Raw genomic sequence first — 21592 nt, forward strand, 5'->3', positions numbered from 1 at the left:
AAGCATCTACTAACATAATATGGCGGAAGGGGGAGCCCTTTACACGTGTCGCAATCTGCAACCTGAAGGCTAAAGTCCAAAACTTAAAAAAACCCCTTTGCACGCGATAAGGAGGGGAGAGAGGGGGAGAGAGAGAGGCCGTCGAAGGCGACCGACCGTACTAGTTCAAATAATGAAAACGATACAATGGATTTCTTCACATCTTGTCCAAGTATGGGACCTGTCCTTTTATTGGCTCCTTGCCTTGCACTAGTTGCTTGTCCTTCCAAAAATTTACATTCGTGGCTGGGATGTTTTTTTGGATTGGTGCTTGAAAATTGTGAGGCCATCGTGATTCCAACGTGTTCAAATGAAAAACATTTGCCCAAGGTAAAACTAGCAACCAAGTTGACATGAGGAAAAGTAGGTAAGTCATTGCGTGCGAAAACGCTCTTAGCTAGTGACGGTTGTTAAATTGTGCTTTGGTAGTAAAGCTTCAGCACATGCCCAGGAACTCATAAGCAGCTGCGCCTGCGCGCAAAGTCCAATGGATCATTAGATTGCTATCAAGTGGGCCGCATTGATCAGCTGGAATCTTTATTAGCTTTTCTGTTTGCTTCAGTAACACTAATTAAACAACGCTAATCAAGCTTAATTGCGCAATACAATTACTCTCTCACTGCTTCATGCCCATCATTGCGTGCATGAAGCCTTTGCTTCACGCAAAAGCGCAAACCATCATTAGCGCTGAGCTGAGCTTCATCCCCCTCCTTTTACAAGCAATTTTGGCGACAGCCCACCTCCCCTCATTGCCGCCAAAATGCACCTTCCATCTGCCATTTTAGCAGCAATTGTCCTCCTGTGTTGCTCCCACAGGTCCCAGGCTCTTTGTTCTAATGGGCACTGCCAGGTAATTAAGCTCAAGTACCCACAAACCTCTTAACTCTACATGTGTATTGCCTCATCAAATTAACAAGCATTCACAGCAGGCTTTCAACGCATTCCGATTGTGTGAAAGTGCTCCTCTGCTATTGTTTCTGCCTTAGGTGTCTAACCTTCAGAATAGTACTAATTTTTTATGCCATGAAGGAAAAATGCAACCATAACATGGTTCCATATAATTTTGCATTTGATTTATAACAGCCTGGAATTATGTATAATGAGTGTAAGCCCTTGTTTTGCAGCTGAGGCAAGTTTGCTTGCGAAGTGCCGACTGTTCAGCAGGCCTTTTCTGCTCCACATGTGTCGCCAATGGCGATGCGCTTCGCCGATGCCACCGCTTCATGACAACCAATGCCACTGCCATCGTAAGCTCGCTGCTTATGCACCGTTGAGAAATAAGCAAAGATTTAGTTTTGTAATTGGTCTGTGTTGGTTGTGTGCGCATGCGTTAGGGTTCACATATCCTGGTTTGTAGTGTAAGGCTGGTTACAGACCGCGTGCCCAAGCTTGGGCGCGTAGACGTGGAGGCTAGGCGGTGTTTGCTGATACGCAGGGCAGAAAGGGCAGAGGACAAGGTCTTCGACAGGCGATACCCCCTGCCCAAGCTCGGGCGGGGGTTGAGCTTTTGCCAGGTCAGCCAAAATCAGGCGGCGAACCAATGCGATGGACGCAGCTGCTGAAAATGATTTTTCTTTATGATAAAATAATGTAGCCAGTGTGTAATGCATGCCCGCCCATCATCAAAAGTGACGGGCACCCGCATTGGCAGTGTGTATCCAGCTTAAATTTCCCGGTTGCAAAGTGATAGGAGCTTGATTTTCAAGGTCAAAAATTGGGCATATAAATCCTGGCAAACATCCTAGGTTTTGGCGTTAAAAGAACATGGCCAAGAAAATGGTTTTTTTTAGCACAAACATGTACGCTTGCACACGCAAGCGCACTTGTGTGTGTGTGTGTGTGTGAGAGAGAGAGAGAGAGAGAGAGAGGAGAAGAAGAAGAACGTTGTAGGAAACTATCCCGAGAGAGAGAGAGAGAGAGAGAGAGAGAGAGAGAGAGAGATGTTTTGTGCGCAAGATATGTATGTGTTGTGTATGTGAGCTAGCTTGTGCGATTGTGCTTTTGCCCTCTTTCAAGCAGATTAGTTTGAAAGCTGGAAAAATGACATCCATGTCCGTGTACATTATAGAGAGGAGATCTGCCCTTCAACAGGTATTCCTGGATAACAACTCACAATTCCTTTGCAATAGTGGGAGAGCCCTCACACACCGGCGTTCCCAGACTCACCTTCGTGAACCAAGAAGACAGTGTCTCCACCCAACTCAAGGTAATCTGCTGTCCTTGAGCCCTGCTCTCATTCGTGTGGAAACTAGGCTTCATAATCTGTGGCTTTGAATGCATGACTCATTAATGCAGAATGGAGTAAGAGGCTTGATGCTCGATATGTATGATTTCCTCGGCAATGTGTGGTTGTGCCACTCTTATGGAGGGGTCTGCTACAATTTCACCGCCTTTGTAATCTCCTGCTCTTTCAAGCTGGTGCTAAAATGCTTTAGTAAACCACCCCAAACCAACCCAGCCACCTACGCAAATAGAAAAAAGTGTTTATGAAGTTTTTATCTTTTTAAGCTAGAACTTGTGATCCTACATTTTATAGCACAGGAGCCTGCCATCAACGCTTTGAAGGAAGTGGAGGCCTTCTTGCTTGCCAACCCCACAGAAATTGTCACCGTATTCATTGAGGACTATGTCAGGAGTACAAAGGGCCTGACCAATGTGTTCACAGAGGCTGGGTTGAAGAAATATTGGTTCCCTGTGTCTCTCATGCCGAAAAGTGGAGGAGATTGGCCGACAATAATAGAAATGGTGGCCAAGAATTATCGGTTGGTCGTGTTTACATCCAACCGCACAAAGGAGGCAAGCGAAGGCATTGCCTACAATTGGAGATACGTCAACGAGAATCAATGTCAGTAACTTCCTCTCTTTCGCTCAAAAAGTAATGCAAAGTAATCCTCTTTGTCTCTCAAATAATGTGATTTTTATAAAAATTGTAACTTCAGCCCATGCATGTCCTATTATCTGCTCAAGTTCCAGAGGTTTAAGTTCGCTCCACCAGAAAATTAAAAAAAGGCATCCTTTAAAAAAGAGATTCAAATTTTTGCAGGCACAGTCAAGCCAGTAGCACATTTATGCAATAGGTCTGCAATTTTGGGGGCCATGTGGGCAGGGATATATATATCGCTGGATGGGAGGAAAAAGTGGATAAAAAAGCAGACATTGTTACGAGGAATGAAGGCTCCTGCATCATGATGTCTGTCTCCTACATACCTGCATAAACATGACAACCACACATACAACATATACACCTAGTATAGGGAGTGCAAGCCCGGCTCACCTCCCAACCATGCAATGCCAATCAAATGCCATGGCATATGCTACGACCATCAACCCTGGAGTCACAAGTTGGCTTCCTTGCATGAGCATGCGACTAGTCCACGCTCTCTTGGCATCTGACACCACCGCTCAATGCAAACAATCTACTCAACAAAAGGAGACTGGCCCCCACATCAGTCTGCTTGAAGGGCCACTCCCACTAACCAAATCCCATATCAACTCCGCCAAGACGACTCATCCAAAATCCATAATCTCCTAAGAGCTGCCTTGTCAGTGGGAAAAACACAATCAACACAAGAGTGCTTGCCAAGGGAACCCATGGCTCGAAAAAGTGCGGATGCTCATCGACTGCTAGCTGTAGATGATGTAGTGATGGCCTGTCTAAGTAAAACAGGAGTCTAATTACAAGGGATATTTGGCCAGTTGGAGGGGGCAAAGAATGCCCATCACCCCTCGTGAGAAGGCAAGGTTGTCTATCCTCTAATCGCCCGTCTAACCGTGGCATGCCAATGAACAGGAATAGCAGCTTCAATCTCTAGCATACTAGTAGCAACCCCTAGTCACATCCCATACACATTGCCAATGACATCCACATCTAATAAAGAGGCTTCAAACAATCTATGTAAAGATGTTGTCGGACCACTCTCCCATCTAGCCCGATCAATGTAAGTCCTCTCGCCAAGCTACTGACCCTCCTAGACTGTGACATATGCATTCCATATCAAGTCCTGTCTCTCAAGCTCCTCCACCCATCGAGGTCTTTGTCGAATCAATGCAGATACATAGTCAATCATATCCTCGATGGGTTGTTTAACTACCTTAGAGCATGTCAGTATAGGGGTTTTTTTAATACCCTTTGAATGCACATGATATAGAGAAGCATAATAGCCACTCCATTCGATCATATGCATTCTCAAAATGGAGAAGTATAACAGATAAACTATTGTCCAATGTGGCATTTGATAGTGATAGTGTCACAAACTGTGACGCAGCTGCCCAATGTACACACACACTTTTCCCCTAAAGCATGGACAGTCCCGGGGAATGGGCAGAATGAATGATGACGTGGCTGTTCCGTACAAATGATGACGTGGCTGGCTGTACGTGCTGTGGTACGGACGCCCGCGATTTGCGGAGATCTTGCTATGTGGCAGGCTGTACGGACGCCAGTAGGGAAAAAGCAAAGCAACGGCAGTTTTTGCTTTCCAAGCTACGCTAAGGCTGTTTTTTTTATTCTACGGAATGCAGCCAGAGGGCTTTTAAGTTTTGAGAATTGCTTTATTATTAATAAAGCATAACAGAAAGAGAGAGAAAGAGCCTCTTTTTGCTTTATTTTCAAAGCTTTTTAAATTTCAGCTTTTGAAGCTTTTGAGGGCTCTGCTTTTAGCATCCCTTGTACTCTTTAGATAAGTGGGTAGGCCACTCACAGCTCAGAGCATCTGGACGCAGAATCTGGGTGTGAGCGACTACCCGCACTCTTGTACTTTGAACTCAGATTAATACAAAAAGAAATACTGAAAGGGGCGCCAGTCTTTGAGGCCAATATCTCTAGGCACGGAACTCCGCCAAGCCAATGTTGAATCAATTGTGAACTGTGAACTGTTTTTTGAAGTGATTATTTGGTGTTGTCGCGGTAGATTCTTGACTTGGAGTGTCCAAATCTGTTATAGTGGTATCAGAGCACGGCCGATTTCTCTTCTACGAGAAATCGGATCCCTAATTTTTTTTTCTTCCGCGGCACCTATGGCTTCAGGCAAAAATCAATGGACTCCCTCTGCATCCGGAGATGCGGGAAGGGATCACAACGAAGATTTCGGCAAGGAGTATGGCCCGCCTCGGCCTACTCAGGCGGAGCGTCGAGAGATGGAGAATCGTCAATTGATCGGCGATGCAACAAAGATGATGCTCAATTTTGCGAAGGACCCAAAATTTGCAAAATATATGAGCGAGACTTCTTTTGAGGAAGTGCATGCACAGTGGCAGAAAACCACAACACCACCCCTAAAACCCGCTCTCAAGAAACCTTCTGCTCACAAGAAATATTCAGAGAAGGAATTAGAAGAGGTGGTTGATGCACAGATTGCTCAGCTTTTTGACACGCAAAACAAAGCTAAAAAGCATGGCAAAAAGCAGAAGAAAGACACTGACTTCCCGGGTTATTTGGGTTGTCAGTCGACATTTGAAAAGGCAAAGAAACAGAAGAAGCGTGTTCGATTTGAAGAAGTGCCCAGGTCTTCTACTTCTTCTTCTTCTTCTTCTTCTTCTTCTTCTTCTTCCGACAGTTCTTCTAGCTCAGCAAAAAGCAAAGCAAGAAACAACGCTTCGGAAAGGGCAAGAAACAGGCAAAGAAGTCTAAATCTCGCCCAGTGATTGACAGTTCTACAGAGGACTCGTCTACAGACAGTTCAGACTCTGACGACAGCAACTTTTAAGCAAAGAAGAAGAATTTTTATAAAGCCAACCAATATGACTTTCTGGAAGATAAAAGCGGGAAGGTTCGAGAGTTCAAGGAAGGTGGACAATCAATAAAATTTGACACGTTTTCGGGATATAGAGATGCTTCGAAGGCTTTGTCTTTTGTTCAACACTCTGACATCGCTTTCGCGGGAGGACGCTACTCAGAGCACTCTAAGATTCGGAGAGCTGCCTCTTACTTTAAGGGGAATGCTCAAACTTGGTGGTCCACGCTTCTTTTAAACAAGACCGCGCAAGTTAAATGGCTGAAATTTAAGAAGCTTTTTATTTCTTCTTAGCTGACTCAAGAGTATGAACGCGATGTACGAGCTGCTTGGAACCACCTTCGGATGACCAAGAAAGATATAGTGGACGCTTATTACAAGAGTTTCTGGAGCTCTTTTCTACCCGCCTCTTCATTCAAGTAGATCTCGTTCAAAGAACAGATTGAGCGGTTTACCTTGGATCTACCTACAGAGATCCGAGATCACTGCTTGGAACAGAAGTCAGCTTCTATTCAGGAGTCGATGAGTCATGCGTAACGGGGTTTTGCCATTCACTCTAGCAGTCTGACCTACCCCACCGATGAGGTCATGACACAACGAGCCGAACAGACTTCAGCAAATGAAAGTAGAAAGAGAAAGAGCAACCCAAAAAAGAAGGATGCACAACCCAAGCTTACTCCTCAAGAGAGAGCTCGCTTCATCAGGGAGGGGAAGTGCTTCGGATGCGGGGAACCTGGACATATCTCTGCGAAGTGCCCTAAAAAGGCACAGAAAGAACAGGATGATGGACAAGATTTTTCGAGAGTAGAGGCTATTTGTTGGCACTTTCTTTGACGATATCATTGTTTTTTCCAAGAATGAGGCAAAACATAGAGATCATCTGCTTCAGGTCTTTCAGGCATTACGAGATCACAAGTTAGTGATTAATGCAAAGAAAAGTGAAATTTTCCTACCAGAGATACACTTTTTGGGACACATTGTGTCAGCAACAAGAGTGTAAATGGATCCGACCAAGATAGAGACTATCCGTGATTGGCCCGATTTGAAGAATGTCCATGAAGTTAGAAGCTTCTTGGGACTGTGTTCGTACTATAGGCGGTTCATTCAAAAGTTTGCAGAGGTTGCTTCCCCTTTGCATATCTTGACGTAGAAAGGAGTCCATTTCTCGTAAGGACCCACAGAGATGACTGCCTTTCAGACTTTGAAAGAGAAATTGACTAGGGGACCAATTTTGACTCTGCCGGACTTGTAGAAGTCTTTTGAAGTATATTGTGATGCTTGTGGTCATAGTTTGGGTGCGGTCTTAATGCAAGAAGGCCATGTCATTGCTTACGAGAGCCGATTGTTCTCAAGGCCGGAAATGACAGCACAGATTTATGAGAAAAAGCTTTTGGCGGTTATCCATGCTCTTACTCAGTGGCAACATTACCTACTCGGAGCGGATTTTGCTGTCTTTACAGACCATCAGAGTTTGCACTACTTCTTGTCACAAAAGCAGCTGTCGGAAAAGCAGATGCGGTGGGCGAACATCTTGTCACAGTTTCACTTCCAGATTGTCCATGTTCAGGGACAGAAGAATGTGGTGGCAGATGCTTTGTCTCGGAAGCCGTTGGTTCTGGCTATTTCCGCGATACATCATAAGAGCTTCGAGGATATGGTCGACCAGTATGCCACAGATACAAATTTTGCAAACGTTTTCACACGGATACGGGATGGGAAGATAGTAGCGGGATATTCCATTCGGGATGGCTATTTGATGAGAAAAACCATGTTGTGCGATACACAGCCGTTGAGGGAAAAGGTTATGACCAAATGCCACTGTCCACCTTTTACGGGTCATCGCAGTATCGCTACCACCATGAAAGGGGTAGAGAGATATTTCTTTTGGCCAAGACTCAAGAAGGATGTGGAAGAGTTTGAGCGCAGTTGCTTGGTATGCCAGAAGGTCAAGTTTGACAAGCATAGAGCACAGGTATTGTTATAGCCTTTGCCCATACCCACCCACCCATGGAAAAGTATTGCAATGGGTTTCATTTTTGATCTCCCGAGAACACAGAGTGGTCACAATGGTATCTGGACTGTTATTGACAGATTTAGCAAGCATGCTCATTTCATTCCAGTGAAGAAAACAGTCAAGCCGGATCACTTAGCGAGACTGTTTGTGGCCCTGATCTTCAGATTACATGGCATGCCTGAGACGATTGTCTCTGACAGGGACCCAGATTTACGAGTTTGTTTTGGAAGGCAATTTGGGAGAACATTGGCACGTGGTTGCAGTTCTCGTCCCGCAGACTGACGGGCAATCTGAGATTGCCAATTCAGTGATTTTAGATTTATTGAAGTCTTATATCTCGGATCAGAAGACTCAATGGGAAAAGTATCTACCTTTGGTGGGATTTGCCTACAATAACACCATACACTCTTCGACGGGGAAGGCGCCATTTGAGATTGTTGAAGGTGCTGCGAAGGTTCCACCCTTCCTAAGCACGAAAGATAAGATTTGTGAAGCGGATGAGTATACGCGCGACTAGACACGGATTTTGCCAAGGTCCGCGAGGCTTTGCAAAAATCTCAAGAACGACAGAAAAGGCAGCGGATCGCCATCGTCGCGATTTAAAATTGAAGGAGGATGATTGGGTGCTCTTACGTTTTGAGAAGGCACGCCTGAGAAAGAAGAAGGGAAAGGAGAGGCTTTTTCCAAAGCTTAGTATGCAATACTACGAACCTTTCCAGATCTCTGAAAAGATCAATGATGTCTCCTTCGACTGATACTGCCTGACACTTGGAGGATTTACAATGCATTGCATGTGAGTCTCTTGAAACCTTTTAAAGGTGATGTGCCTGATGATAGGGAGCCTGATGAGCAACCTGAAGTGGAAGAAAACGAAGAGATCCTTGTTCCTGAACAGATTTTGGCACATAAGGACACAAAGAATAAAGGTAAAGTCCGAAGGCGGTTCTTGGTTAAGTTCAAGAACTATTCTGCATTGGATGCGAAGTAGATGGAGGAGGTGGACCTAGCAGGTACTCCTCAGATTGCGAACTTTACCTCGAGGCTTTTGGTTTAGCATAGTCTACTCCAAATGGAACCCAGAATTTAGCTTGGCTGGAGATCTCGTGCAGTGGGATGCACAAGAGGGGAGTTACTCTGCTCCTTTGTCAATAAATGCCTTGATTTTAGAATCCTAGAGTCACTGATGTCTCTTTGAACTTCAAGCGTTGACAGCATTCTGTTGTATGACTTTATGAAATGGAATTCTTGAATATGAAACTGATTTGTTCTCGACTTGAATTAAGTGCAGGAACTGATAGACGAAATGACTGCAAATTTTGGTCTAATTGATCTTGAATAGACATGGTTGCAATAGGGGTTAGTCAATCGGACATTTGTGAGGTCCCGACTGGATCTAGATGCGATTGCTAGCTACATTGCCGGTAAATCATGGTCTAAAATCCGAATGAAAAATGTTGAATGTCATGTGATGTTCTGTGATGTCTATTGATGTCCTGTGATGTTGTGTGATGTGACTATCAATTGGTACATGTGCTAGATGTGTGTTCCTAATGCGTCGGTACTAACAGTATGTGTCTGCTAAGGCAGTTTATGACTTCTGTCTGTTTTGCAGGCGTAATCGAGGGCGATTTGTCACCGGCGTGTGACTACTATCTATCCTTTTTGTTGATTTCTTTCTTATTATTTATTTACTTTCACTTTTTGAAAACACCCCTCGAGAAATCTAACTGCCCTGCATTGCATAGCTAGTGTGGAACTGTCCAAGAGGGAGTCGAGGCCTGAGGGCAAGAGAGCACTAAGGTTGGACAAAGACTATGGTTAGCCAAAGTGGGGTCATTGACTAGCCAAAGTGGAATCCTTTGCTACAGAGGCTACATTTCAGTTTTAGGTGTGGCTACAGTGTACAAAGGAGGTCAGATGACCTACAAAGATACAATGGCAACATCTCCTAAAATTTAGGGAACTGCTATTTCGGGACCTGAAAATGTGTTTGCGTCATTACCTCCGGAATGACAAGGGGAACATTTTCTTACTCTGCCGTGAAGTCAATTGGGCAACCAGTTAGGAGATTTTTAGGCGGCAACCCCGAAACGGGAAAATGCTTGTAAATGCGCCAAGTGGCACATTCTGGTGCACTTTCCAATGCAAGGAGGAGTTGGCGCTGAATTTAGAGAAGAAAGGCTAAGTTTTCAGCTTCTGTCACAGGTTAAGAGCTATAGAGTGCTTCCTTTCCCTCCTATGTACAGTGCGGTGCCGGGAGTGATGCCCTACACGCTACGCACTGCCCTCTCTCTCCCCTATGGCAGTATGTTATGCCCCTCTAGTGGGCTTTTCAATTGACCAATGTACAGTTGTGTGGGTTCATGTGCGATTGCCGAGGCAAGAGCCTCTTGCACAGGTACTGGATTAGCTAGCGGCTAATCCACCCGCAGGTACAGGTGAATTCGGAGAGGTTTCACGCCAGAAATCTCGTCCGATTCAAAGGGCAAGTAGCCTTACAGGTGCGGGAGCTCAAGGACTTGCTACGGATGCGACCGGCACGCGAAATGGAGCCCGAAACAGTAAATTACAGCCTGCTGTGTATTTTTGCAGGTTTAGGGTTTTGGCCCTAAACGGTCCCTAATACCCCCAGGAGGTTCGGGGACGCGAGGGGACCGCTGTACAGGTGATCTGGCGCATTTTCGGGGCTGAAAACAGAGAATTCAGCGTGCTGCAGATTCTCGCCAGGTTTTGCAAAGTGCCCGTATGCGTCGGGAAAGTCAGTCAATGCGTGGGAATACTGATTGTGAAGGGTCCTAGTACAGTTATGCTGCCGAAATCGGGCCGAAACAGTTGAAATTCAGCCAAGTTTGTGCGGGGCAGCTTGTAGGGAACCACAACGTTTATTCCCTCTTTTGAACAATAAAGAAATACCGAAAGGGGCGCCTAAGTTAGGGGCCAATCTGGTGTCGGTCTACTTATACAAGTGCAATCTAGCAGCCTGTATCCCTCTCCCCTTTGTTGTGTCTTGAAAGTACAAGTAAAGTGGGCGACAAATTAAATGGGTGACAAATTAAATGGGTGAAAGCAAATAAGGTTTAAGTTTAAAGTCTACCGCCGCCCTTTTTGAAAGTACAGGCCGGTTACACGATTACAATGCTTTCAAGAGGGGGGTATGTCACAAACTGTGACATGGCTGCCCAGTGTACACACACTTTTCCCCTAAAGCATGGACAGTCCCGGGGGATGGGCAGAATGAATGATGACTTGGCTGTTGCATACAAATGATGACGTGGCTGGTTGTACGTGTTGTGGTACGGACGTCCGCGATTTGCGGAGATCTTGCCATGTGGCAGGCTGTACAGACGCCAATAGGGAAAAAGCAAAGCAACGGCAGTTTCTGCTTTCCAAGCTACGCTAAGGCTGTTTTTTTAATTCTACGCAATGCAGCCAGAGGGCTTTTGAGAATTGCTTTATTATTATTAAAGCATAACAGAAAGAGAGAGAAAGAGTCTCTTTTTGCTTTATTTTCAAAGCTTTTAAAATTTCAGCTTTTGAAGCTTTTGGGGGCTCTGCTTTTAGCATCCCTTGTACTCTTTAAATAAGTGGGTAGGCCACTCACAACTCAGAGCATCTGGACGCAGAGTCTGAGTGTGAGCGCTTGCCTGCACTCTTGTACTTTGAACTCAGATTAATACAAAAAGAAATACCGAAAGGGGCGCCGGTCTTTGGGGCCAATATCTCTAGGCACGGAACTCCGCCGAGCCAATGTTGAATCAATTGTGAACTGTGAACTGTTTTGAAGTGATTATTTGGTGGTGTCGTGGTAGATTCTTGACTTGGAGTGTCCAAGTCTGTTACAGATAGTGCTAGAAACACAACTATATAAAGCTGCAACGCCTACGATCCATTGGGAGGAAAAGCACATCCTTTGCAAAGTACCCTCTAAAAAGCCCCAAATTCCAATTCATTCGATCATATGTCTTTTCAAAGTAGAGAAGCATAATAGCGACTCGCTATTCTAACTATCGTGCCCACTCAACTGTCTCATAAAAGCTGAAAATATTGTCCAAGATGAATCTATCTTAAACTAACGAGTCTAAGAAGCATGATAAGCATGAATGAGGTCAGGCAAGAAAGGCCGCAATCCTGCACTAATGATCCAAGCCAAAATCTTATACGCGAGGACATGTGAGTAATCGGCCTCCACTATCGTAAGTAGGAGGAATATCCAACCTTCAGTATAAGAGAAATCAACCCAAAAGACATAGTGGGAGGCATCACTCCTATATTAAAAATATGATGCAAACTGTGTAGTAAAACATGTCAGCACATCCCAATGTTGTAAGAAGAAACGACGTGTTAATCTATCCTCACCAAGACAAGAGGCACCATCAATGCCAAGCACTACATCATCTATGTCCTACATAGAGAATAGAGCCATCAACTTCCGACACATCCCCGGAGGGTCCACCACAAATATGTATGTGTAACACGTGAGTTCATAGGTTTATGAAAGAAAAGGGGTCTTATAAATACCTCTTGAATGCACGTTCTATAGGTATTTTTAGAGGTATTCTCCCGGGGCACATGTCCTCAATAACCACAGGCCAAACATAAGAGCAAACCTCCTCTCTTGCCCGTGAAATAGCATCAATCATTGGCTCAGCAGTAATTAGTGTATCAAAGTAATAAGAGGCAATATCAAGAACCTCATTTAACATATTCTGTTGAACCACGCAAAGCTTGAATTGAGCTCCCAACGGCGAACTCCTGAAAATGTGTAAAGAAATCTTTACTCATCCTCTCAACCTTGAATAACCTTGTCGATACCAAAGCGTGGTAGAAGAATCCAGATTTCTCCAACTATATATACGTGAGTCACCACCCTAGTGTCAACATCACGTTCACCCAAAAAGCATGACCTGAAACTTCTCAAGATGTGTGCAGATGCATCCTAATATATCCCGTAACTCCCTCTCCTATGAAAAAAATCATGGTGTCTTGTCCCAGATGCATGCCTCATTTGATGCTGCAATACAAGTGGCGAGGCATAGGGCCAGGTCTGCTGAAGAGGGACTTGAACTCACTTGTACTTGGTCTTTGTAGACCTACTTTACTTTCCATTTGGCTGCAGGCCCTTGGTACAACCAGAGGGAAGCGTCCATGACTAGGAAGAAGAGCTTGAGAGGCATTGCGAACACTGTGTAATGGTATCTCACACTGTATAATGGAGTGTGCTTATATGCACAACTTTTCTGATGGTTTCTTCCAAGTCTTTGAAAGTAGCACACGGGGAGTCATTCAACCGAGTTCTTCCCATGGGGGATCCATGCATGTATGCATACGTGTGTGTGTGTGTGTGTGTGTGTGTGTGTGTGTGTGTGTGTGTGTGTGTGTGAGTGAGAGAGAGAGAGAGAGAGAGAGAGAGAGATCTTACCTGCACTTAGAGTTTTCTGAACAAATGTTGATGGGATTATGTGTCGTGCAGATGGAAATGGAGGGATGACGGCAGGAGAATGCCCAAAGAGAGCAGAGTCAGCAGCCATGAACTCTACGAGCAGGTCTCTGGTGCTAGTAAATTTCTTCAGGGACAATCCGGTGCAAGCACAGGCCTGCAAATACAACTCGGCGCCCTTGAAGGCCATGTTGCCCGTCTGTTATGCAGCTTCTGGTAACCGATGGCCTAACTATGTCGCCGTCGACTTCTACAAGGTCACTTTCATTTGCCATATATCGTATGTCTGCAGTGTACGATAAAAATTTCAGTATTTTTCATACAATGCATAACATCATGAGCTTCTCTTCGCGAGGCACCACATACCTAGCCAGGTACGATTGGGGGAGGGGACCACCGGGCGGGCGGGCGGTCCCTGCCCCCAATGGTATCTAGCTAGGTAGGCGGTCCTCCACACTATCTCGCACGGGCATGCTCAAATGGGATCGACGGCTGAGGTGATATGGGCCGTCGGATGTGCATTTGGTAAATTCGGGAAGAAAAGTAAATTCGGGTAGGCTTGTAAATTTGAGCCGATCCGCACCCCATGTCTCAAACCCCCGACCTCCCCACCACGAGCCATGTGCACTAACCACTACACCCTCATGCATACGTTGAAATATAGGCGATTCGAGTATGTCATATTGTAAATGTGGGTCGATTAGTAAATTCGGAGCAAATTTGTAAATTCGGGGCAACCTCAGATCTGACGGTCCATAATTGACACGCGTCGCCTTTTTCTCCTCCACCATTGATCCCATTTGACCATGCCCGTGTGATATAGTGATGAGGGTATGCGGTGCCCCCCTCAGAGAAGCTCATGATGTTGAGGTAAGTCACACTGTGAGAATTATTATGAGAATCTGTCCAAATCTTCTTGTGTGTGTGTTTCAGGCATGACATTACCGACATAGAGGTTTACATAGAGATTATGGTATTTTTTCGTTTGGAATGTTTCATATGATAGTGATAAATGTAATAAGAGTAGAAGCTTATAAGTCCACTCCTCATCAGCTCATCATATAGTTTCATGCCTCTATAACACAAGAAGATTTATAAATTTTCTCATGTAGGAAAACGGAGTCTTTTGCAATGTTTTTCGTACAATGCACAACATCATGAGCTTCTACTTGAGAGGCACTGCATACCTAGCTAGGTACGATTGGGAAGAGGGGACCACCGGTCTGGTGGTCCCTTGTCCCAATCGTACCAGTGCCTCCCTCACCGAAGCTCATGATGTTGAGGTAAGTCACAATGTGGGAATTATTGTGAGAATTTGTCTAAAACTTCTTGTGTATAAGTTGCAAATTGCTCCTTTGGTCTTACTTTGCTAGCGTTAACCTTTAACATCGTTGAGAGTGGTAGGCTCGTTGGTTCTATGAAGTAAGTCTAGTTTGGGACTAGCTTTATATAGAGTTGTACTTACTCTTCAACACTTTTGACGTTGGTAGGGTTGTCATAGCTTTTTGTCCAAACTATACATTATATTGTAAGAGTGAGGTAACTTTGCATGCATGTTCTCCATCCAACGACTCCCTTTTATAGACTCTTTCAGCTATATTTGTGAATCCCTATACTTACCATGCTAGTGGCCTTGTGTAGGACCTTGTCTCCACTTTCCTACTCTTGAATGAGTGATAAGTGAGCTATGGCAGTTATCAATGATCACTTGCATGTGGCAGTCAACTAAAGCTACATGTAGGATATTACCTTTGCTAGTAGGTAGAGAAGAGAGAGGATCTAGAGAGAGAACGTTGATTCCTTTGAAAGTTTTCCGCATTAAATGTATTACAAAACCCCTTTAATGCAAGTGTGCCACAATCAGCGCATGTACAAAAAGCTATGCTCGACAGTACTGAGCTGCCTCAATAGGATACGTGTGACCACATTGCAGTTTAGTTATTTGTCTAAGTTATTGATAATTGAGCCTCGTGTGACCACCACCTTATTGTTGCTACTCCTAAAGCAATCTCTTTTGAAAACTGGAATGCTACATACTAATGTAGATCAATCAAGTGATTGATTATAGCATTTGGACTTGCTTCTGACACATTAAAAATTTTGGTGCCATGTGTCTAAGTCCATGGGTACATTTACCCTCCATATATAGATAAATCCCAAAACTCGTGTTGTTCTCCTTCATAAAAGAAGAAGAGTCTGGTGTGGAGTGCCTTTACTGAACGAAACAGGATCCCTAAAATTGCTTAGCTCCACAATTTGATAGATGTTAGAGTGTGCCCATTCTTGGCTGCACACTAGCTAATGAACCTATATCCATGTGCCCTTATGGTTGCACAATCTTTTTCTCATTTGAAAAGCCAAAGGTGACCTTAGATGTGATCAAGGCTACCTTCAAATTGCACACTCATAGTATACTGAAGTAAAAATGTTGGTGAGAAAAACTCAAAATTAGCACCACAGCTTGTACTTGCTCGTAGCCATATGTATATCATAGTGTTTTGAAAAACAAATATTTATTACGTGAAAAACTAAATCTGGAAAGACATCAACTGCCCACTCTTAGTGTAAAACAATGATCATATATTGTTCAAAAAAGATTATCTGACCAAACTCTACAAATAAGTAGCATCTATTGTATTTGCGAGTGATAATCTAAGACTAAACTAGTCAAAAATATCCAAATGTGAGATAGGTCATGACTATGTAGATCATGGTTGATGAATTGTGATTCAATTCTCATTATGCTATGTTGCCAAGAGCAAAGGGCAATCTCTTTTGGTGTGTGAATCCGACATGCAACTCTTAGCTCGTGCAAAATCAACAACATATAGTGAACCTTTAGAGCTCATGGCCCTCTTGACGGGTTCAACACCCGACACCTAATGTGTCCAATCAGCTCGTTCTCATCTGTATCATAGACTAATTCTTCTACAATTATGTCTTCCAGTGTGTTTGGATGCAAGTGAGTAAGCACAACGGCATTCACCCCTGAAGGTGGAGGATTTTCAAAAGCAAATATGTGATCATCTAGACTATTTTGTTCCAATGACATGATGGAAAAATCTTATTAGATGATGGTCCTTGAGCAAATTGTTGAAAGCGAAAAAATATAGGAACGAGTGTACTTATTTTCTAGCCTGGCTTTTGGCTTTTTGGGCACTTTGTTCTTCTTTTGCTTAGCTTTTTGCAAGCTTGGTGGAAGATCTTTGATTGGAAAAAAAAAGTTTTAGACAATACCTTATCTTGTTGGCCTTTGGTCAAATAGAAATAGCACAGTGTCTTTACTATTTCTTAATCGTCAAACCCCTTCTAGAGATGTTGGTTTCTATGAAGCTTTTCCAGTCAGTATTTTGTTTACATATGCTCTCACTTTTCGTGCTTTTCCCAAGACTAAATGACCTTTGTTCTTTGCAAAAGAAGAAACTTTAGAGCACACAAAGAATACCATTAACTAGCATGACTTCAAACCCATCGCTTTCATTGCTAGGTATGCGTGCCTCCCTCGCAAAAGCTCATGATGTTGAGGTAAATCGCAATGTGAGAATTATTGTGAGAATCTGTCCAAAACTTCTTGTAATGCAGGAGACCAAAAAGGCATAGGGTAAAACCCCCAAGTTAAGGCCACCTAAGCGAAAAGACATAATTCCTATTGTGTGCTGCCCAGAAACAGGAAGGGAGGGGCATAATCGGAAGGTAGAGGAAGCGATTACCTACAAAAAGAACGACGCCTCAATTCGATAATCACAGACGGTAGTAGATCGTGCGCAGGCTTCTCTGTGTTTTTCTATGTATGAAAAATAGCAAAACGCCGTGATCCACCCGGGGGTGCAATTTGAGTCAGTGTTGCCAGCACGAACTGAACGTGAATCCAATGGCTACAATAGGATATTTGTTGAGGTAACCACTCAAGCACAAGGCACTTGGTGTCCCAAGACTCAGTCTCAGCTTACATAAAGTAAGCCATTAGGTGTTTCTTCTTAGGGGGGAGGTTTTTTATTGGCCCCCTTACCCTAGGTAAGAAAAGCACATAATGAAAAAGTATCCCCATGGCAAGAGCCTAGTCTCAAGTGACAATCAGATGGTAGGGCTTTAGAACGCACTGGCTATATGTGGGCTATTCAATCACTGGAGGGGAGAGTTATGATAAGTCAATTCCTCTTTGTGTGTGCGCATGTGTGTGTGTGTGTGTGTGTGAGAGAGAGAGAGAGAGAGAGAGAGAGAGAGAGCTTTTTTAGGAAATTCTATGAAGAAATCACAATCCTTAACTTTAAACAAGGTTCCATATCTTCTTATTGGAGGTATTTTGGAATGCTTTACCAACGGATCTTTGGGAAAGTGGGATTGGGTCATATCGATGCTTGGGGTGCAGGTTGGCTAGTAAAAATCTGGCCCACCTCTTCATGGGTTGCCCAACTATCAAAGGCCTCGCAGGAAAAATATGAAAATGGGTCCAAACAAGAGTGATCTATTCCTTGGAGGGAAGAATTCAGGTGGTCCTACCATCCTCATCAGCACTCAAATCGTCAGGTACTTCTTCTTACATAATGTATAGCAGACAAGGAACCGCCATGTGTTTGAAGGTGGTCTTGAGGTGGCAAGCTTCGCAAAAATTATACAAGAAAGCAAAGTGCTAATTTGGACACTCGGGCGCGAGCAACACTCGGAGGATTGGTCTAGGACTACTTGTGCCTTGTTGTCGGCAGAGGGTATGCCTAGGACGGGGGAAAATCTTGGCTATCGGTAATTAAAAGATCTGAGAAGAATATGCTAATGGACCTTATGTATCAAGGATAAGGGGGCGAGTTGGTTGGGATGGTTGCCCTGATAGCTGATGTAATTATGGTCCCTGGATGATGTCATGGCTCAATATGAGCATGACAAGACCTTGTGATTATTTGGGTTGATTAATATGATTCACTCACAATTGTGAATTTTGCTATTTAACAAAAAAGAAAACTTTGAACAAGGTTTGGTTTGTGTTGAATCAAGTTCATTTACACATGATCTAGTGAATAATTTGACTATTAAGACTTGTTGACCAAAACCTTTGATTAATCTCTAGTAATTTGTGCATTGCAAAGTTTTTTCACAGACTTACACTATGGCACAAGTACAATCATGAGACTAGTCTAATTGAATTGAATGAAGTACCTTGGACAGAAGAGATGCACAATCTTTATGTGTTGATATCAGAAAACTGAAATTCCTTCAACAAGTAATCCTATTTCCAATGTGTGCAGAGAAGTGACGGTGGAGGTGCGCTTGTTGCAATGGATATGGTCAATGCAGGGCTTATGTGTGGTTGTTCAGACATCAATGTGTGCAAGGTACATCTAACAAAAATAACCTCTTATACCAGGTCTAAATCTTGTTGCAAAGCTTTTTAAAAATGTTGAATATGTCTCTTCATATCAATATACAAAGGTAAGCTTGCATGGTGAAAAATAGGAAGAGGATGCAAATAGGTAGAGAGGTGTCTACCACCTATTACCATGTATCTATATCTATACATATATAATGGGGGGAGGGATTCCGGCCCCCCTCCCTACCACGTGGCGACATTTCTTTTGTCCGGCATGTGTGCACTTGGAGCTCTGGCGAGATAGGGTCTGAGCGCGCGTGCGAGAGAGAGAGAGAGAGAGAGAGAGAGAGAGAGAGAGAGAGAGAGGCGGACGAAGGCCGCCGGCCACACTAGTATGATGATAAGAAACCAGTGAGTATGCTTTTAAATAGCCTGAGCTAAAAACCAATTGTTGTGTAATTTAAACATCATAAAGACAACTTGTATGAGTATGTTTCAATGCTACTGACAAATTACTATGCTTTTTTAATCTCGCAAAAGCTCTTTTTTTCTAACTTTTGGACTTGGTATTTCCTCCACAGCTTAATTTACCTTTTGGGGTATGTAACGTGAGCTCATCCACTGACCCTCCCACAGCATTGCTTCAACCAAATGCAACATCACAAGCAAATTTCCACAAAAGAAGTCCTTATCCGTTGCTTTATGTTGTTTCAATTTTACTTTATATATGTACAATAACATGAAATGCAAGTCTAAAGAAAAACATGATTTTTTGTGCTTATCTCACAAGAAGATTTGGAAATTTTCTCATGTAAGGAAATGGAGTTTTTTTCAATGTTTGTCATACAATGCATAACATCATGAGCTTCTGCTCGAGAGGCACAACATATCTAGATAGGTACGATTGGGGCTGGGGGACCGCTGGCCCGATGCAGCACCGGGCTGACGGTCCCCTGCCCCCAATCGTACTTAGCTAGGTATGCGGTGCCTCCCTCGCAAAAGCTCATGATGTTGAGGTAAGTCAGAATGTGGGAATTATTGCGAGAATTTGTCCAAAACTTCTTGTGGTTCTCTTGAGCTCGTGTTTGGTCAAATCACAATCTACATACGATGATGGCCATTTTTCTATAACACTATTTTATCTTGAGAAATACTATGTACCAAGCTCATAAACAAGAATATGATCTCCAATGGAAGGCATGGTGCTAGCTCTTGCATCCTATAAGTGGCAATGGGTTTCTATTCATATGGAACTCCTATGGGGCTCCTACCATATCGGGGCACATTAGATGCCCTTGCCAAACCATGTTAATCATCACAAGGGTACTTCAACATGGGTTTCACTCTGTCTTTCCAAAACTAGCTTTTTCTTGAATCATATCTCAAAACAAAGCGGAAAATTTGTCAAAAAGAAAAATATACATCAATGACATATCTATGGCAAGATTTTGAGCATGTAAGACTTAGTTCTATCTTTTGTAAAGCCCATTCCAACATATCTTTGAAAGCTTTACTTGTTTAGAAAGTAAAAGAAATAATTATCCGAATTTGTAGAAAGGCAAAAGTAAAGAAAGCATGTTTGCAAGACATTTTTGGTCCCAAAGACTAAAGTGGCAATATTGAAAAATATAGATTGATCTCCCTCTCACCTGACAATGTGAGATTGTGTCCAAAGGGACGATATTTAGGCACTTGGGAGCCCCTTTAATGGTGGATATAACCCACAAGCAAAGATTCTCATGGGTGTTGGATAAGATAAGGAGCAAGTTCTATAGGTGGGAGTATGTGCTTCTTCCTTTCTTGAGCAAATTAAAAGTGATCAATTCGTTTATGCTGCCCTATATAACATTCCATGGCCCGCTGCTTAAGATAACCAAATGCAACTGGAAGGAGTTCTTAAAACGGGTGAAAAGATTCCTTTGAAAAAACATCGACTAAAGACTCTCTGTGATGGCAGTGGGCAAGCTGGGAGGCCATAGCGAGATCGATAGAGTAAGGCGGTATAGGAATACTCAATGCTAGTACTCACACGGAGATCCAATGTGCCAAGTTTGTGGTTGCAATCACGAAGCAAGACCAAGCCTAGGCTGTTATGACAAAGGCCATGATGGACAATGTCAAACCGTGCTTGCAAGATGGCCAATGGAAAGGGCTGGAGTTGCACGACAAGCTACTTGTCCTCGATGGTCTAACCTGAAACATGGGGGCTTAATGAATGAGCTAGCTCGAAAGTGCACCAAAGCAACGGAGACCTTGGAATGGGGAGAGGTAACTAGATACTTTCACAACTCGATGTCTCACTGGTCCTCTTGGCTATCTAAGGTGGGAAGCGTCCATGAAACCTCCTCGGAGGGAGGTGGCCAGAAAGATGAACAACAAAGGACTCCGACGCCTAGGCCAATTTTGAGAGTACATTAGCAGTGACTGGAAAGGATTGAACCAACTTGCCTCCCAGTTCCAACTCAATGGGATTGAAAGATTGCTGGTAAATAGAGTCTTAGAACGGCTTGACATTTTCTGCCTACCGACTTGCCAGTCTTGGTTTGAATGGAAAGCGTGGCGGTGGACCATCGACAGACACTTTTGAAAACCACACACCAAGGATGTATACAAAATCCTCATGGTCTTGTTGAATTGGTTCTCCCCCTTGAACAAGCATTGGGGCAAGAAATGGTCGGAGACAAGATGGGTGACAATTGTAAAGAACATCTGGTGCCCACAAAGGCCGCTTGGGATGAAGGTCTTTATATGGAAGGTACTCTCGGGGGTCTTGCCGACTGGGGTAAAGGTCCTAGCTACGGCAGGAAAGATATGCAAGTGGGTTCAAAAGACATGGAAGATTGGGTTCTTCAAAACAATCTCTTCATGGGTGGGAAGGTGTTCAAGAGCCAACCATTGCTACAAATTGTTAGGTTTTGTTACTACAAACACGTATGGAAGGCTAGAAACAATCGACTATTTGAGAACGTCCTTGAAATAGCTAGGTTCATGGAGATCATTCAAGGAAGCAAGGAAGCGATTATAGCCAATGGAAAATGGAGGAACTCTAAAGAGTGGAACAAGGTTGT

At 43.7% G+C, this 21592-nt stretch overlaps 1 protein-coding gene across 5 annotated transcripts; it reads left to right on the forward strand.

Annotated features, from left to right (window-relative positions):
• The first annotated feature begins 473 nt into the window (after positions 1 to 473).
• Positions 474 to 19303, forward strand: LOC147457604 (PI-PLC X domain-containing protein At5g67130-like). Of its 5 annotated transcripts, XM_086512473.1 has the most exons (9): positions 481 to 889; positions 1164 to 1286; positions 1374 to 1553; positions 2108 to 2245; positions 2335 to 2433; positions 2581 to 2884; positions 13256 to 13479; positions 18463 to 18549; positions 19106 to 19303. In XM_086512473.1, exons 1-9 carry the CDS (start codon positions 800 to 802, stop codon positions 19265 to 19267), a joined length of 1407 nt encoding a protein of 468 aa, XP_086368599.1. In that variant the 5' UTR covers positions 481 to 799; the 3' UTR covers positions 19268 to 19303. The 5 variants fall into 5 exon arrangements, with proteins under 5 accessions (XP_086368600.1, XP_086368602.1, XP_086368601.1 ...); XM_086512474.1 differs by lacking the exon at positions 2335 to 2433 and having other exon boundaries at positions 474 to 889; XM_086512475.1 differs by lacking the exon at positions 1374 to 1553 and having other exon boundaries at positions 480 to 889.
• The last annotated feature ends 2289 nt before the right edge of the window (positions 19304 to 21592 follow it).

This window comes from Adiantum capillus-veneris, chromosome 5, assembly GCF_014529385.1.
Source record: "Adiantum capillus-veneris isolate H3 chromosome 5, ASM1452938v2, whole genome shotgun sequence".
NCBI classification, from domain to species: Eukaryota; Viridiplantae; Streptophyta; class Polypodiopsida; order Polypodiales; family Pteridaceae; genus Adiantum; species Adiantum capillus-veneris.